Genomic DNA, 19636 nt, shown 5'->3' on the forward strand with positions numbered 1-19636 from the left:
CCAGTCCTTATGTATCAGCGGCGACGCAGGTTGATTCCATTCCTTAATGTGCGAATCACTATTTTTGCAGCTAGCTACCGCACACGTCTTCTCGTTACACATTTTGCAGCATGAATTGGGCACAGTGCATTAGCGAACACCCAGTTGCATTTCCGACGGCTGATCGCACAGTAGCCGGGCTGAAGCAGTAGTGGTTTCGTATTCGTGCGCACTCGCTGAGGCAACGTACGGCGCGTCATAAAATGGTCAATAAAGATTCGCTTGAAAATCATGAGCCATCCCACTCTGTGAAGATGGATGACCAGCGAAGCTGTTTTGCACAAGACACAGAAGTGGCATAGAAGTTTGAAGAAAGGTAGAAACGCATTCATTGTTTTTATCGATTTTCATCGTGACGATAGATACGCACACACATTCTGCTATCACCTCTGTTATTATTATATTAATTCCATCATTTCCGCGTCTAGCCTGGACTCTCGAGGAACAATGCGCCTACGAAGACCGACGGCAGGAAAAGAGACGAGAATGCAATCTTTTCCGGCGAGCGGCAAACACCACCGATGAATATCGTGCACAAAACGCCAAGCGAACGGCAACTTGTATTGCTGGTTCTTTATATACATTTGCGTAGACGATGAGACCTCCGCCCCGAGGAGCCGGGGGAAACTAGACACGCGTGACGTTTCGACGGCACTGCTACCACGGAGAGTGGATGGAAAGGAAACTAGATACTCAAGCCCTTAGATTGGCGACAAAGAGAGCGTGGTAACTGCCGTAGCTCACACTGGCGGCCACATGAGCGCGTCAGTGCTAGTATACGCACGATCCACCACGCCAAGACCGGGACTCCGGGAGGCGTAAAGAAATCAAAGAAACAGAACGAAGAGGTCGCTCCGCATATATCCTGACGGATTCACAGGCCGCCCTGTCGGTTATATCTTCAGACTCATCCCAGGTGCGTCACCGATATCCTGGGCCCCACGCTGACTGAGGACCATGGGGGTCGTCTGGTGCCCAGGCCATACAGGCCTGGAAGGCAAACGAGGAGGCCGATTGCGTAGCTCGCCGACTTGCTGGCCGAGCCGCAGAATACTCTTCGGGTCCCCTCACAAACCACCATGAAGATCGCATCACGAGCAGTACGCTCCTAGTAAAGCAGCCAACAAGCCAGTGACTGGCGCCGCCTTCAAACCAACATTTACCCGCACATTTCGAGATTTCACGCAATGTTTCCAGAGGTATACACAACCATGGTATGCCAGGGGCAACGACCACACAGCCACACTGACACACATTACTTACCAGTGTACGGAGGCCCAGCCAGGCAGTAGTATCCAGGCTGGTGAGCTCGTCACAGGCACTCAACTCACAACGTGGTCTTGGGAGGCACGGCTTTCCGAGCTGGCACTGGGAAGCCAACTGGCGACCCCAGCTGGACCAGGCCCGGCGAGCCGCCGCGGTCAGTGGGACTCTTCAAGAGTGCTCCCCGAGATTAACCACACCACTCTTCATACAATAAGGTTTATTCATTTATTCAGCGGAGCAACGGTCAATCACCCCATAAACAGCTTCGCTGGTCACCCACCTTCACAGAGTAGAACAGCACTGAATTTTTAACAGCGAAGCTGTTCAAGCCAGCCGTAATTTGTGGTGCGTACCAAGACACTACCAAGAAAAATGAAATTTTCTTCTGAAGCGGGATTAGAACCCGCGTACCCCCGGTCCTAAGGCAAGCGTCGTAACCACTAGACACGCTTGCAGAACGTGCATTTATGCGAACCATATGATTTCGTTCGACCGTCGTCGTCTTCGTCCACAGCTGGCGCGTTCGTACGCTCGTGCTCTGCGAAGTGAAGAGGTTTTGCGCGCTATGAGAGAAAGAGAGAGACGCATTCACGGACGGGGTCTCCTGGAACGCGGTTTCGGTATTGGAACGCGGTTTCAGTGTTGCAAGCTGCGCTATGCAACGCGCAGTGACGGCCGTAAATCCGAGACGCGCGAAAAGAAATTATCATCATCATGAGTAAGACAAAAAAACACGGCATATCCACGGGGTGAATGATGATGAGTGGGCGAAGCTCCGTGGGGACTCATCGGTAAATCGTGAATCTTCCGTGTAATTCGCCCAGTCTCGCCACACTAAATCGATTGATTGACTTCCACCAATGGCACGCGCCATATGTGACGTCATTCCTATTTTATAACAGCGCCCTTCATTATAATTGCACCATCTCCCGCTTAAGGGGACGCTAGCACAAACGCGTTAGAAACGTGCAGTACTCTTTAGTAAGGGGGAGAGACCACAGCGTCTTACGCAGCCGTTTACACATGCCGGAACGTGCACCGCGTTTCCCGACGCCATCACATGACTGCTGAGAGAGTATAACCTCCGTATTCATAAACGCTCCTCGACTTGAACTTCACTTGCCACCGCCTTCAACGCGTTTCGAACGCGCTGCCCAAGGCGGTGGCAAGTCAAGTTCAAGTCGAGGAGCGTTTATGAATACGGGGGTAAGACGGAGAGGCTACAGCGTCTTACACCAGCTTGTTACACGGGCCGTAACGCGCTAGCACAAACGCGTTAGAAACGCGCAGTCTTTCGTTAATGGTGGGTATTTATTGTCATCGTGGTGCGCGTGTCCATGTGCGCTTCGTGGTGTAGTGGTTAGCGCCGCGAGTTCGGAAGCGAGGAGTCCCTGGTTCGATTCCACGCTACGGACACAACTGTCGGATTTTTTTTTCTCATAAAAGTAGACGTGGCTACCTACTACGACGACTACTACTACTACTACAGAGGAGGGACAGACCCACACCCTAAGGAGCTTCGCCCCTAAAAGTTCGCGCGCACTTCCGCAAAATGCTGGGCTACGATCGCCCAGCTTCGCTGTTTTATTTTCGTTTACCTTTTGTGGGGGTCTTCCCCAACCCGTAGCGCGTGTAATCGCAGCTACGTAGGGTTCGGGCGAATAAGGCAACAAGCGAGTCAACTCAACGTTTATTGCTGTGGGCAATAAAACACACTTGCAGAGGTAATAAGTAATAAAATAGGCTTGCCTCGTCGTGTGTGGTAGTCACGCAAACGAGGTCACTCACGGTTTCAGCGGGTAAATCCGTATGGGCAGTTAGGTCAAGCGGGGTCAAAGAGCCCCGGGGTCTCTCGGTCAGGCTCTTTTATACCTTTTTACCTTTCCGCGAGGGGAGTGTCCTCCTCGCCCGCCGGATACTTTCCCTCTTCCCGCGTGGGCGCCTGCGTCGCGAGAGGCGAGCGAGAACCGGAAGAGGGCAAAGTGCATTTCTCCCGTGTCCGCCCGGCTACCGCTGCCCGCGCTGTGCGCGCACGAGATGTCCGCCCGGCTACCGGCGCGTGTGCTCCGTGCGCAAGCGACGGGCGGGCGCCCGCGGGAGAAGGTGGCAGCGTGTGCTCCCCACACTTTGTAGGCACTTTTCCGCCCTTTTATTGCGATAGCAATTATATGGACACTTCAACCGGATTTCTGCCGTTGCCGTCGTCGTCGCCGTCGCCGTGAGATTCCCTATAGATAAAATCTTCGCCGCGCGCCGTATGCCCGAGCGGAAGCGTGCGGGGACGCACGCTATCACGGAGAGCGAACGCACTCAATCTCCCACGCGCAAGCAAGGAAGCGGGAAGCCAGCGCCGGAGGGAGCGGAGGAGGGGGGGGGGGGCGCACTTCCACTCTGCCAACAACCGCGCTCGTCGCTCGCTCGCACCGTCGCTTATCTCCACACGGCTCTGACCTTTATGCGCCGTGCATTCGCCGCTCAGTTTCCGTTGAAGCGATAGACCGCACGTACCTTCGCCCGTTGCTGCGGCGTATGCGCTTGCTGCCAGCGTTTTGACAGTCGTTGTCTGCAGTCATTCAGTGTGATCTATTCATGTTTGTTTGTGCGCGCTCACACCACGCTTGTTCAATCAGTTAGTAATAGTCGGGCCACATTTTCCAACGCACGCTACACATGCAATGCTGCCCGGGTCGGCAGTGCAGCGCTACAGGTGTGTCCCTTCGCACGCGCTGCCCACGGGAAGCGCTTCTCATCAACACCACCGTTTCACACGCGCCTTCTCGTGGTCATCGAGTCTCTCTTCATGTCGGTCTACTTACGCCGCAGCACACCTGCTTACTTAATCAGCTCATGTTTACTACAATTCATATTGCTACCAAAGCCGCTCATACTTCGTATGACATTGCTGTGTTGCTGTCGCATTCATTGCTTCGCCCTTGCGAAACTGTGACATTTTTTTACCGCGATAGCTGTATCTGGCTAGGCGAAACGAATAACCGTTCGTCCCATGTTTCGCTAAACGTCTCCATTATCTGCGCCGTAAGTTACGTCGATCTCTACGTCGCACCCAAGCACACGTGCCATTGGTAGCGCCGTTAGTGACGTCGTTCTTTGCGTCGTACCTGCTCTGACCGCAACGCCGGCTCCTCGGCTCACCGTTGTCGCATGCGTTCGATATCTCGAGTTAGCTCGGCATCGTGGTTAGCAGCGTCCTCCTGCTATTGGCGCTTGCGTTCCACTAGAAACACAAACATGTAACCTATAATAGTGAAACGCTTCAATACAGCGTCGGGATTAACCCACTGTTAAACACCGGGGCCGCACGTTTCAGCTTCGCGTGTTAATCATCTCGACGGAGTGCCTGGACGCTGTTTTTTTTTACAATCACATGATTGCTGGCCCCACGCGAAAGCTGTTAACAGCGATGTGAGAACCCATGCTACTTCTTCACTCTCGGATGTTCCTTTGCTTCGGCGTATGTGCAGTCGTAGCCGGCTGCATTTTTGGTTCACGATGCCACTTATGTCTCGGCTTTTAAAGGTCTCTGTGAGAAGACATCATATTTATTCCCTCGCTAATGAAACGTAGCCTGCAAAGAGCTGGCGCGTTGGAACTCAGCAGTACGCAAGACACTCTTTAGAACTTTCGTGGTGATATATGCCAGGATCGTAGTAGTGCTCGGCCTTTGCGGTTAGTCGATTGGACATCCCAAAATTTCGCAATACGCAGGTTGACTCCTTTCTACAGAACATTCATCCACCACATATAAAAACTTCGCTGAAATCTTGAATTCACCAAGGGCTTCCGGAATAATTTTAGTGAAATTTTTATATCAAGTGGAAAAATGTTCTCTAGAAAGGAGTCAACCATCGTTTTGCGTTGGGAACACCGGCGTCAGCCATTTGTTTCTCATTTCCACACAATCAAACGGGAACGTGCAGAAGCATATGTGAGTGCATATCTGGCGTTTGTCATTCGTAATGCTCTCTTTGACTGCGATAAGCGCTGTCGCAACCATGTAGCGCCGTAAAGAACAACCCCGAAGGCATCCGTGGTCTGAAACACATCTCTGACACCGGGCCGTATTCAGTCCACATAGCTCCTCGAGGGCCCTTTTCTTGCCCCTGTCCTGCCCCCCAACATCTTTCTCTTTACACCGAAGCTGTATATGGCTAGCCGATTCGTCCGTCGGTCGCCTGTAAGCAGAAACTATCATCATCAACAATGGCTCGAGCGTCGTTGTCTTCTTTCACAGCTGGCTCCGTTGCCGCCCATCATTCCAGCGTAGAATTTGACATCTGTCGTCGTAAAGGGGAGGCCGTGTTTACGGGGGTATGAGCCATTCATTGTCTTAGGTGACGGAAAGACTTAATTTTGAAGCAATTTAATTTTGAAGAATCCCAAGTGCCAATGCGACAACGGTGGACTGCGGTCATACCGTCAGTGACGTCGTTTCTCCGTCGAAGCAGAACGTGTGTGCAACGTCATTGAGAAACACACAAAGATGTAACCAATAATTGAGAAATACTTCAATGTTAACCCATTCATAAACACCGGGGCCACACGTTTCAGTTTCGCTGGTTAACCATCTGTACGGAGTGCTTAAGCGGTGATTTTGTTTATGCGTGGTCATTTCTACGATTACCGAATGACAAAACTGTCTGAACGTCCGTCCGTCCTCCGTGTACGCCGATCGCTTTCAAGTTCGCCAGCTGTGGAAGAAGACGACGAATGCACGAGCAGTGGCACGAGCGCGTCTCTGTGACTACATGACGTGTGACGCACTATAGGCAGACCTTTAGTAATCCGGAACTGTGGAGCGGCCCTGGCTTGGGATCAGAATCAGCGCACGTGGTGCCACCACCTGCAGTAGTTTGCTTGCCTCATCAGTTGACGTTGCGCCGCTTTCCGCAGCAGTTCGTGTCGCCGCAGCGCTGGCACGTTTACCGTAATGGCACGAAGACGACCGATAGGATTGCCAGCAGTGTTGGCTGAGAGCACTCAATACCACGTCGTTACTACGAAATGCTTACTCATCATTCAGATAACTCCCTGGGGAGATTCTACGTAATTTTTTTTACAGCGGAAGCTGTTATGGGCTTATTCCAATAGCCGTTTCGGGTCGCGATGATGCCGCCGCCGGTGGCGTCCGCCGCGTCGGAAACGCGAAGAAATTACCTGCTCCCGCCGGCATCGAACCCGCACCCGCTGCGTGGGAGCCGGATACTCTACCGCTGAGCCACGCAAGCGCTTGCTATCGGGCCGCGGAAAATACCCTATAACGCAAACGCAGGGGGAGACGACTCGAGCCTCCGCCAGTATGGTGGCGCCATCTAGGTAAAATGCCTGCAAACGCAGCGTCCGCAGGCGCAGACGACGATATGCGATTCAGACGAGGCGCGCAATCAACGCGCTCCCGAGCCTCCACCAGTATGGTGGCGCCATCGAGTTAAGGTACCTGCAAACGCGGCGCTCCCGACATGTAATTTCAGTTGTAAGGCTTGATCGGGCTCAGCAGACTGCTGTGCAGAGAGCATTACAAGCCGCACCCCAAAATTCAAATTCACCCCGTTTAGCACAAAATTCCTTTAGGGAGCCTTGGGCAGCCATCCTCGCCCGGACTGACCTGGAGACTCAATTGAGCCTCCTCGACCAGGCACGGCGCGTGGCGGTGGCCACTGGAGTCCTGGACTAAGGACCCACCCTCCGGCCCCCTTAACCCTATTTTTCATTAATAAAGTTATTTCTCTCTCTCTCTCTTACAAGCCGCAGATCGCCGTCGACGCCTGGCGGACAGTACAGATCGTTCTCGTCAAAACGATGCGAACAGACTGCCGCGAAGACCCTGTTGTGCGTGGTGCCCGAATTGGAGCTACTCTCCAATTCGGGCAGAAGTGTAGTAATTCACTTACTACCCCGACCCGGCATCGCGTCTTTTCTATATGCAAACGCTCACGCAACAATTGTGATGGTGTGCGGGTCGCGTGTTTCTATTTGCGCCCAAACCCAGGGCTCGACCGCTGGCGCCGCCATGCGCCGCTCGCGCGTACCATGTTTCTAGCCGCCGCCGTTGGAACGGAGAACACGCTGGGCTGGTGGTGACTAGGCACGACTTGGCTGCTGTTAAGGGATCGATGGTATTCATAAATAAACGCATAACTGTTTTGATGATCCAAATATAATCTCACTATCAGGGAGGGAGCAGACTGGAGCAGTATGCTTTTATATGGGGTGTTGCTACGCTGCGCTCCGCAACACCCCAACGACCGCCGCTTCGCGTCGGCGCCCGGCACCGGGGTTCAACCGACCGCGCTGCCAAACAGAGATGAAATAAAGAAAAGCGTGATATCAAGAAAAAAAATTTTCTAGTCAAGGCGGGTCTCAAAGCGAGCGTCATAACCACTAGGCCATACAGCCATGCTTCCAAAGCATGCATTCATGCCAATCATATGATTGCGTTCGAACGCCCTCGGTGAAAGAAACCACCTGGAAACATGGTTCGCGCGAGCCGCGCATGGCGCCGCCAGCGGTCGAGCACTGGGCTTGGGCGCAAATAGAAACACGCGTGCGGCTCACCGTCGTCATCGTCTTGTATGAGTAAGCAAGCAACGCTCACGCAATAATTCCGATGATGCGCGGGTCACCGTCTTAATTAAGATACAGTTAATTCAGGCACTCGAACCCACGACCTTCAGTGGCAGTCGAACCCTTGAGCTTATGTGGGATCGAGTCGAACCCACCACCTTTGGCGTTAAGGCGAGGGTAATTAAGGCACAGTTATTCAAGGTAGCGTCAATTAGATCAATCGAATCCATGACCTTCGGTCGGAAAACCGAATAGGAAGTAACGCATTCGAATGAGAATGTCACGTAATTTGATGAATGTATGTTGGTGCCCAGGCTTTCACCTTCACCCTCTTTGGCGTATGCTGAAGTGACTGTCCATTTTATATGTTGAAGGGGGGGGGGGGGGAGTGTTACCGCACCCACGCCTACTTTTAAGAGGGATGACCATGGTCACGTTTCGTCATGCATAATCTGGTTAGCGCGCTATTATCGCTTTGAAAGGTGAACAGTTACGTCCACCATGCTACGAAAGGGAACAGTGTCCGTTGAGCGAGTCAGGAAACGGACACAAGAAAGTCGGGGAGGTCAGAAGGTTTGCACTAATGAATGAGGCCACGCGGGCCGCCCCTAAGGATTTCGTGGGCTGTTTCCGCGGGGTGTTTGACATCCCTGGTATAAAGTAACTTGGGATCAAGGGCTGACGCTCGGGCGAGATGGTAATTGCTCAATTGAATAGTGTTCGCAGCGCCCACAAACGCAGAAAACAAAAGACAGAGTGAAACAGCGCTGTTTCGCTATCTGCTTGTTCCTAATATATTTCATTATTGCGTGCACACAGTGAGTCGAATGGGAGGGCAAGGCGAATGAACGTGCGTGCTGTTGACCAAGCGCTGCACATTGTATACGTTGCAAGTCAGTGTAACCTCCGCCATTCTAATTTTCTACAGGTGAACTGCTAATAGGTAACGTTGGGTCGTACTTCGGTGGAGGCAGCGGAACAATGCGTTCCGCACTGGAGTGGCTGCTGCTGATGTCTGCCGCGAAGCCAGACCTGCAGGGTCGCGTCCAGGCCGAGATCGACGCTGTGATCGAGCAGAAGGGCCCGACTGGAAGCAATCGAGTCTCGTGGATGGACCGGGCCCGCATGCCTTACACGCAGGCGTTCATGTGGGAGACGATGCGCTGCAAGCCCGTCAACCCACTTAGCCTGATGAGAAGGTGAGGTTTCTCCGCGTCCACGGTGGAGCATGTTTCATAAAAAAGAGAATTCGCAGTCTTGCCCGCAAGGCGAAGCGTCCATTGCGATAGCAAATTAGTAGACAGCTGTAGGAAGTAAGTATAGTAGATTTATCGGCCGTATAAACATGAGTGAGTGAGTGAAACAACTTTACGATCCGGCATAAAGGGAGGAAGGGATAGGGGAATTAAAGCAAGACACTAGCGTGCTCGAACGTCCCGGAGCAGCAACCTACTCGCGTCAAACCCGTGGGGGCGCCGCTTTCGGCCTCTGGCGTTCCAGGATGCTAAGCACGTGCTGGACCACGTCTCTTTGGTTAAACGTATAAACATGGAAATATTCGCTTACTAACTAAATTGATAAGCATGGCGTCATTGCGCACAGGCAAACATGAACACATGACACTCGATGAACGCGGACATTCGCTGTCAAAACGCTGGCGTGAAGAAGCGTGGCAGCAGCAGCAGCCAGTGACCTTCGTGCTGTTTATCGCTTGAACGCAAACTAAGCGACGAGAACACCGCACGCAAAATGGTATGCGCCGCCTGTAGGCCGTTTTCGAGATAAGGCGCGAGCGCCGTTAAGCCAGACACTCATTCCAGCCTTAAAAGCAGATGATTAAGGTTTAGTAGTTTTAAGCGTGGGAGGTAGCATGTCAAATTAATAAATTTAAGGTGGTATCGGTTGGCAAACTCTAGAGCTGCCAGAAGCGAAACGCATAAGTATGGCAGACGCAAATTGAGAAGTGATGGACCGCGAGAGATTTGGGGTGCCTATATCAATGCAGAATTTACACTATAGGCGGCGAAGAATATGGTTTCTTGGTAGTCAGGTGAATATAGAAGCGCTCAAAAGCACATATTCAAGAAAGAAAATTACGGGCGAAATAAACGGACATCAAAACGCTTCAGAATATCTAAATGGAATGCTTAAGATGATTAGGAGTGTACGAATAACCAAAGTTTCGAATCATACCAAATAAAATACTCTAAATAGATGACCTCAATCTATCAAATGGAATTTTGATTAATTTAATTTCTAAACAAATAAAAGTTCGGAGTGTTCTATTCGGCAACAAAATGTTTATAATGTCCAAAACGATTCATGCCGTTATCACCAGGATTTCCGCTCAAGTGAGAGGCTCGTGAACGAGTTACAAAGGAAAGGTGGTCGTATCTGGTACAATGGCAACGACAGTAACCAAACCAATGAGCAGCACTACACGTTTTCTTTGCGAGTGCTCCACTGCCCCATCTAAACCTTCACGCACTATACAGCTCACTCGAATTAGCACGTACGTCTCGAAGACCTTTGATGCTGTCATTCGGCAAACAGACAATGCGCCCCATAACTCGGTTTCGGGAGAGCACGCACGCTTTTCATAGGTGCATTTATATCGCTAATCCACTGGCCAATCGCCAACAAGGAACACGAACGAAAAAGGCAAACAAAGCTATTCGCTCTAATGAAAGCTAGTAAGTAGCCACAAAAGGCAGAGTTGCTTTCCTAAGATGAGTTTTCAGGCTCGAGGATCAAATTTTGTAGAAGGACTGTGCCGAATCGGATTTAACTTTGAGAAGCATTGAAGCCAACGTACAATTCAATGTCTCAAGAGGAAAGGACCATGCGTTACGCAGGATATTCAGACCCAAAAGAAAACGCTCGTCTTGAGTTTAGGCCATGTTTTTCTTTTATTAGGGAGATTGGTAGATTATGCTCTTTTGGGTGATGCTGTGTCGCCTACATGAAGCCAATATATAAAGCACAAAGTGTCTCGGAATATGATATTATACTCCAGGCATTACCTTTCTCTGGTTCTACTTCCTTATTTATTTATTTTTGTTGTTGTTTTGTGTATACCAATTAACGGACGCCTTTTTTGCAATTCATGCAGCGCAAGCAACGACATTAATTTGGGCGGCTACTTCATACCCCGGGGAAGCATCGTTATTCCGTCGTTCTGGTCGATCTTCAACGAATCTTCTTTCTGGGGAGACCCCGAAGTGTTCCGCCCAGAACGCTTTCTGAGTGACGACGGAAAGTCAGCGAAGAAGCCCGAGCGGTTCATTCCCTTCTCATGTGGTAAGAGGGGCGGGGGGGGGGGGGGTCTAGCTGAGTGTGACATGTCAGCCTGTCCACAAACAGATTGCTAAATACGTAGTATGTCCACAAAAAATTAATTATTGAGAAACTGTACAGTGCTTTGACATGACGTTGTTTACGAAGAGTTACATTAGAAATTTGCCAATAAGAAGCCGCTGCGCCTACACTGGATCATCATATTAGTTTATTTATTTGCTTTAGAACACCCTCTACTATTGTGGTGTTGAAGACCCTTGACTCGAAGCACTGTGGTTGCCTATGATCACTAGATGTTTCTGTCGCTAAAATATTCGAGGGCAGCGGTGTTAGCAGGAAATTGCCAAGTTTGTTGGCTGATTGTGGTGCTAGAAAGTGCATGCCTTGGTGTGCCCTCGACGCACATGTGACGAAATAAACAACATTAGGAAACTAAATATTTGATTATTAGAAAGAAATACGGTAATAAACTAATTATTAAATACTATCAAACGAGGCTCCATCATAGCGCGCAGATGTCCAGTTCATTCCAGAAGAACAAGAAAAGAAAAGGCTATACTTTCCTCACCCAAAGCAAATACAACCTAAATATTGACACAATGATGAGTCAATATACCAAACACTTGAGACAAAATTCTATAATGATTAAAACATCTCCCATACTACTTTTCGTTTATTTTGGGTTTTATTGTGGCATTATTACTGATAGTTTAGAGATGGTTGGTTCTGGAGTAACCTCAGTGCTGTTCCATTTTGTCTCCGTTTACTAAGTAAGGATGACTTTTATTTCCAACTGGCACAGGAAAACGCTCGTGTCCCGGGGAGTCCATTGCCGTCATGGTGGTGTTCATCTTCTTCACAAACATCCTGCATCAGTTCTCGGTCGAAGCTCCGTCCGATGGTGTAGCGGCCCTTAAGAACGAAGTGCTGGGCCTTGCGATGCGACCAGCGCCTCGGGAATTAGTTTTCAGGCCGCGGGCTTAGCTAAGCCTAGATAAGAGAGAAGGAAAACAGTAGCACCAGAGAAAGAGGGATGAGACGAGGACACAGTCCTGCGTACTACACTCGTCCTTGTTTCTTTCGCACTACTGTTTTCCTTCTCAGTTCTGCACCAACGAGCCAAAAAAGTTTTCCTAGATATGATTCGTTGGCAATACAGGTGGCGGCGAACTTTTCCGCAGCGATGTCTGCAGTAGCGCAGCCAGGATTTCTGCCAGGGGGGGGGGGGAGGTGGTTGACAGTTTGACAATACCATCTAAACAGCACTAATTTCGATTTCTTCAGGGAAATTGTCAAAAAATGCGCTTTTTGCGAGTGTGCAGACGATTGCGCGTCTTACATCTTAGTTGCCGTTGCGGAAGGAAAGAAAAGGGGTTAAACAAAAGGGGGGGGGCGGTTAGGTCGGTTCAGGGGGGGGGGTTACAACCCCCGAGACCACTGGAGACACTGGATGTCTGCTGGCTCCATTTCTAACAGTTGACGTGCTACGTGTGTACGACATTGTAGTGTGGAGGAGGTCTTGCTAGTGCTGCTTTGTTTCGCATATATGAATGAACCCTTACAATAAATGTTGAAAAGTTATTGAAATGTCATTGTTCAACGTCAGCAAATGGCACTGAAAATACATTGCATGATTGTTGAAAAATAATTGAGGAAGTTGTCAAGTGCTGATAATTGGTCCGCGACATTCTGTCGAAACATCGAGAAATCTTTGGTGTATTGTTGAAACCATGCTGTATTTCAATATTGAAAGTTCTTTGCAGCAATTGCTAAACATGTGTTGAGTCTCAACATTGCAATCCCATTGAACCATTGTTGCAATATGTTGCACGTTAATATTGAAAGCCCACTGAATCATTGCTTTAGAGATGCGTTGGGTCTCGATATTGAAAGCCCATTGAGATATTGTTGGAGCTATATTGAACGTCAACATAGAAAGTATCTTGAAAGCCCATTGAATTATGCCCTGAATGTACAGGGCATTTCACTTAACTTGCGCCAAACTTTAAGAATATGCAAATGCTATATTGAACGTCAACATAGAAAGTATCTTGAACTTTCTATGTTGACGTTCAATATAGCATTTTCATATTCTTAAAGTTTGGCGCAAGTTAAGTGAAATGCCCTGTATCTTGAAGCCACGGCGGCCGCATTTCGATGGAGGCGAAATGCAAAAACGCCCGTGTGCTTGCGTTGTAGTGCACGTTAAAGAACCCCAGGTGGTCAAAATTAATCCGGAGCCCTCCACTACGGCGTGCCTCATAATCAGAACTGGTTTCGGCACGTAAAACCCCAGAAAGAAGAAAGTATCTTGAAAGCCTATTGAATTATGCCCTGAATGTACAGGAATTTCACTTAACTTGGGCCAAACTTAAAGAATATGCAAATGCTACGTAGCTGGACAGGACCAATGTGATTCTGTTTACTGAGACCTGGTTGAACAGTAATGAACACGTTCGCCGCCATGATTACAATTATAATGGTCTAGTTAGGTCCAGTGACAGGAGCGGTGGTGTTGCAGCATACGTTAAAGGTTGCTATCCACATGGTGTAATAGAAGATTTTTCAATCATAACTCCGAATGTTGAATGTCTGCTCGTAGCCCTACCCCATACCATGGTTGCAACAGTATACAGACTACCTGCTGGTAACAGATTACAATTTTTCCGGTTCTTAAAAAGTCTAATGGAATTCCTAACGTTGACCAAGCTTCCGGTTGTTCTTATGGGTGATGTGAACATAAACCTACTTTCTGATTATAATATAGCACGAGAACTTAATAGTAATATACATACATACGCCTGTTCTAACACGATTAGTTTACCCACAAGAGTAACTCCAACTACTTCTAGTTTACTAGATATCCGCGCCACAAATGTATTATTTGCTGAAACTGTGTCTGGTGTGTCGATCAACGACATTAGTGACCATTTGCCCGTTTTATGTTTTGTTCCAGTTAGACTATATAAGTCTAAATTGACCGCGGTAATATACAAGTCTAGAGACATTAATGAAGAGTCTTTGGATAAATTCAACTCGCTGATTGACGTTGCTTCCTGGGGTACCATATATGAGATGACCGATGTAAACGAAGCACTCGAAGCTTTCCTGCAAACATTTTTAGCATGCTAGAATGAAGCCTTCCCGTTGAGAGAAAGAAAAATGAAAAATCAAAAGTTTAGAAAACCATGAATAAATAAAACGTTTTATGATAAAATTATAAAGAGAAATGAAATGTACCATAGGTTCACTGAAACTAAAAATCCTGATCTCTTTTCAGAATACAAAAATTGTAGGAATAAACTAAATAAAGAACTGAAAACTGCGAAATCGAATTACTATGCGGAGCGCTTTACGCGGATACGTAATGACTCCAAGAAAGTATGGTGGCAGGTAATTAATTTGTTCAATAGAAAAACTAAATCTCACCTATCAAAGATAACTATATCCAATAGAATATTGACTGGTTTTGATTTAGCTACAGCAATGAATCAGTGTTTTGTTAATCTTGGCACTGCGCACTACCGTGACTCAGTGTCGTGTAGGACGTCCTCAAACCTGATAAACCCACTCTAAAGCTCCGTTACCTTCTATCCTGCAACTACCACTGAAGTCGCTGGTTTAATTAAAAACTTAAAAGACAATGCATCAGCAGGACATGGCGACATCAAGGCATTGCCCCTGAATCATGTATCGATGTCTATATGTGACGTCTTGACGTACATTGTTTCCCAATCATTTAAAGGTAGCTCATGTGTGTCCAGTATACAAGGGTGGTAACAAAAAGGAAATCTCAAATTATCGACCGATATTTATATTGCCAGTGTTATCAAAAGTGTTTGAGGGAATGATAAACATTGGGCTAGAAAACTTCCTTTATAAATATAGCGTTATAACTAGCTCGCAATATAGATTTGTGAAGCAAAGGTCTACTGAACAAGCATTGTTGTCCCTTGAGACAATAATTGATTATATTGAATGTTGGAAATATACTCTTGGTTTATTTCTCAATTTTCGAAAAGCCTTTGACTCTGTCAAACATGATATTTTATTGCATAAATTGGCTGATTATGGAGTTCGAGGTATATCTTTGGACTTATTAAGAAGTTATTTGTCCAACAGGCTTCAATTTGTAAGAATTAATAATTGCTCTTCTACTTCCATGGCTATTGAACAAGGTGTTCCCCAGGGATCAATTTTGGGACCTTTTTTATTCATAGTGTATAATAATGATATAACAAATATTCCTGACTCACCCGATCCGGTCATGTACGCTGATGACACCAATGCCTTTTTCAGTGACTGCTCCCTAACTAGATTAGAAATAAGGGTCAATGATTATTGAAACAGGTGGGGGATTGGTTGATCGTAAATAAGCTAAACATCAATCTTAATAAAACTACATACACAATATTCCGACTGATCAATACTGCTCAACAATTTAGTGTAGTTAGTAAATACAAAAACAATGTCATAAAACAGGTTGCCAGTCACAACTTTCTAGGTGTTTGGTTTAATGAAAAGCTCTCATGGAATGTACATGGCATAAATTTAGTAAAAGATTTGAGTAAAATTCTAGGATCTATTTATAAAATTACTAATTTAATACCCATATCGCTCAAGATTTCTATGTACTATGCGCTTCTTTATTCCAAAATATTATATTGTATTCTTGTGTGGGGAACCACTTCATCTGAAGTGGTTGCTTCATCTGAAATAGGTTGCTTGTTCTTCAAAAAAGCCCTTAGAGCCATTGAAGGTTATGGCAGACCGCGGGATTTTCTACAGAACCCTTATTCAGGAAATATACTATTCTACCCACGCATCAAATGTATTACTATCGTCTACTGCAATATATTCACCAAAACAAACTTTATGCCACTCTTCCAGACAGGCCTCCAGTAACGTACCATCTAAGAACACGTAGAAAATTAGTACCTATTACTCGAACTAATCACGGGAAACAGAAATTACCCTTTCCGGCACCATTTGTTATCAACAAAACCTCACTAGATGTGGAATTCTCGACATCAGCAAAGGTTTTTAAAAAGAATATAAAACAATATTTCAGTGAATATCTGATATAGTTGTACTCGCTGTGGACAAATTTTTTATTTGTGATCATTTATATGTATAAACAATAATATATTGTATTGATGCATCCTCATAGTTGTTTTATATTTGCAAAGCCATTGCATTTCTGTTATATTCTATCAAGTCATGTAAATATTCTACACATGTATTTTGTTGCTGTATATGTACTGGATCTGTGTGCTGCTGGCTGTAACAGGGAGCCAAGGCCCCGTCAGGCTTACCGCCTTTTGCCTTGGCTTCCCCTTTCGTTTGATAGAAATAAGCAGTAAAATCAAAAATCAAAATCAAATAAAACTCGCCGTAAACGTTCAGTGTTGAACTTTCATCTCTGACAGCATGCTCCTGTATGCATTGAAGCATAAAAGTAACCGGAACGTCCATGTATTTCATCCCATATTTTTGGAAATATGAGTCGTATCTCGAAACTGGTGTCATCATGAAAATTCATTTTAAGTGGATACATCTTGCAAACTCATCGGCTACAATTCGTAAATTGCAATATATGCTGTAAAGTAATTAATTAAGTGAATTAGCAAACTTGCGAGAGTTAGCTGAATATGTGTTAAATTTCTTGTGTTAGTGTAATGTCTACCGTTTGAATAATCCAGCTAAGAACAAGAATTATGCTGTCTGCCAGACGCAATCTTTAGAACTTCTGTAAAACAAAAAAAATGATCACTCTGTATAGCTCTCTTATTTATCGGTCTAATGGTGTGCTAATTTCACTAAACATTATCTACGTCTCCAAAACATGGCAATTGCAATAAGTTATGCCATGGTAGCAGTTTAGTGTTCTGCATTGCTTGTTGAATGATCGAGTTGTTTTCTGCCATGATTACTAAGTACTTGAGCAGGTCATTCCATACCAAGCACCTTATTAACTTTCACGACTTCAAATTTTTATATGAAGAACCATCGCTATTAGTGACGTCTGGCAGACTTCAACAAATTATTCCTTGAGTGAGTTCTGTGGCGCACGCGCGCATACGTCTGTCTTCACCGAGCGCCGAAGCCCGGCGAACCTGTTCAGCGTGAAAATGCGCCGTCGCGCGTGATTGTTATCTATGATGCTGTTGTGTTTCCCTCTCGCTTTGGGAAGGCGAGGCTGTTAAAAAGGATAGCGGAGCCACGCCGAGTTTTTTTCTTCCGTGTATCTTCCGGTGGCAGTTATGCCGAATTAAAACGTTCTTCCTCGTACGGCGTCGTGTTCCTGACTCGGCTCGGATCCGTGCACGGCCAAACGTAACAGTTCCATTTCATTTTTAACGCGATAGGTGTTAAGGGCCCCGTGCCGCAGAAAATCCGGCGTCGGTGTTGGCGTGGGCGCGCCGGCGTCGTTGACGTAAATAATCATCCCGTATGACCCCGACCATTCTGTAACCCGAATGGTCCACCGGTTATCCATCCTACGCATTACATGGCCTACCCAGCTCCATTTCTTCCACTTAATGTCAACTAGAATATCGTCTACCCCCGTTTGTTCCCTGATCCACACCGCTCTAGAATGGATACCAAGAGAAGGGAAGCGCAGTCGAGAACGGCAGAAAGTCAGGTGGGATGATGAGGTTAGGAAATTCGCAGGCGCAAGTTGGAATACGCTAGCGCAAGACAGGGGTAATTGGTGATCGCAGGGAGAGGCCTTCGTCCTGCAGTGGACATAAATATAGGCTGATCATGATGACCCCGACAGCGCAGGCCCTCCGCGTGGTGCAAGCGTTAGTGAAAAAAGTTGAATTTCTCTAAGTAAAATCCGTCTGAACAATCGTAATGTACGACTTAACGACGACCTACAGACGTAATAGCGTCGGATTGTAATTTGAACATATGAGGAAACATAATTCAGTTAATAAATGATTTAATTATGGGATTTTATGTGCCAAAACCACGATCTGATTATGAGGCACGCCGTAGTAGGGGACTCCGGAAATTTGGACCACCTGGGGTTCTTTAACGTGCACCTAAATCTAAGTACACGGGTGTTTGGGAAGCCTGATAAGCTGCCAGGGATCTTAGAATGCTATCGCGTTCCACTCTTGAACGTGAAGCTTAAGCGTCCTCCAAATTTTTGTTCAGTGTCACAAAAATTTAAAATGAAACAATTCACAAAAAAATCTGGTTTCATGCATTCATGAAAGGCACATCATTGCCATTACCAGACAGCTTCTGTTGCACTTTAAATTCAAGCTAGCTCACACCACTTAATTCTTACTCATGTATTGGGATAGCAAAATAAATCATTTTGCAAACTTATCTAAAATAGCTTTTGTTGAAATGAACCACTCCTGAAATGGCACAGATGCATTTGCAGGTGTGTGTATGAAACCAAAGTTTTCCAAAAATTTCTCACTGTACCTACTTTTGCTTATCAAAAAACTTGAAATAGTGTGCCATCATGGAACAGCTTTTGAACTGTTTTTGAAAACTTCTTAACTGGTTTTGAATACTGAGTTGTTTGGCATGAAGTGACCCAAGATACCTATAAAATAAAATGGTAACGAAACACTATCTTTGGTAGAACTACATTAAAAATTAACATAGAAACGTAGTGAAAAATTACAAAGCACAACGCTTGTATGCTGCTTTGAGCCATCCAACATGTGCTCTTGAGACTAGCATAATTAACTTAAATAATAATAACAAAAATTTGCTAAAAATTACAAAGCATAACACTTGCTTTCTGGTTTGAGCCATTGAACACGGGCTCTTCAGGAGACCAGCATAATTATTATAAATAAAATAATTATTATAATATAAGGATGTCAAGACTTACAAAAAGACATTTGTGTGCTCGTTTGAGAAATCTGAATTGGTATCTTCAGAAAACTAACATAACAACCATAAATGAACGTAAAAATGTCGAGATTTACAAATGCGCAACATTTGTGTTTTCATTTGAACTGTCCACTTTGGGCCCTTCAGGAGACTTTAGGTCACGTGCGAAAAGAGATTCCAGGGTGTTCTTCTAATAGGGCATGTTGGTACCAGGAAATTTGCGACAGGTGAAGTCTGCAAAAATACAGAACCAGAACAAGATTTAACAACCAAGCTCCACATGCAAGAGTGTGGCATACAGTATGCCCTCATTATAAGAAAATTGATCTATTTGTTTTGTTGTATTCAAGCTTTTCGCGGGTAAGACTGCAGATGATGGCCAGACAGGGAACAGAATTCTACATTATAAAACGACTCTTGTGGCACAATTATTCACTCAGTAGGTCTGCTGTGCTGTGTCGGTCATAGGGTGCTGTCTCTGCCCTGAAGAAGCCCACACCTGTCCTGTAACTGGGACTCTTAATCCATCTGTCACCACTCCTAAAGAAGCATTACACATCTGTCATGAAGACTAAAAAAGTAATAC

General features: G+C 46.4%; 1 protein-coding gene across 1 annotated transcript; it reads left to right on the forward strand.

Annotated features, from left to right (window-relative positions):
• Positions 1-8868: 8868 nt before the first annotated feature.
• LOC119464702 (vitamin D 25-hydroxylase) lies at positions 8869-12168 on the forward strand. The gene is made up of 3 exons (XM_037725685.2): positions 8869-9086; positions 11000-11187; positions 11987-12168. Exons 1-3 carry the CDS (start codon positions 8869-8871, stop codon positions 12166-12168), a joined length of 588 nt encoding a protein of 195 aa, XP_037581613.1.
• Positions 12169-19636: the final 7468 nt, after the last annotated feature.

Source organism: Dermacentor silvarum, chromosome 9 (assembly GCF_013339745.2).
Source record: "Dermacentor silvarum isolate Dsil-2018 chromosome 9, BIME_Dsil_1.4, whole genome shotgun sequence".
Taxonomy (NCBI): Eukaryota; Metazoa; Arthropoda; class Arachnida; order Ixodida; family Ixodidae; genus Dermacentor; species Dermacentor silvarum.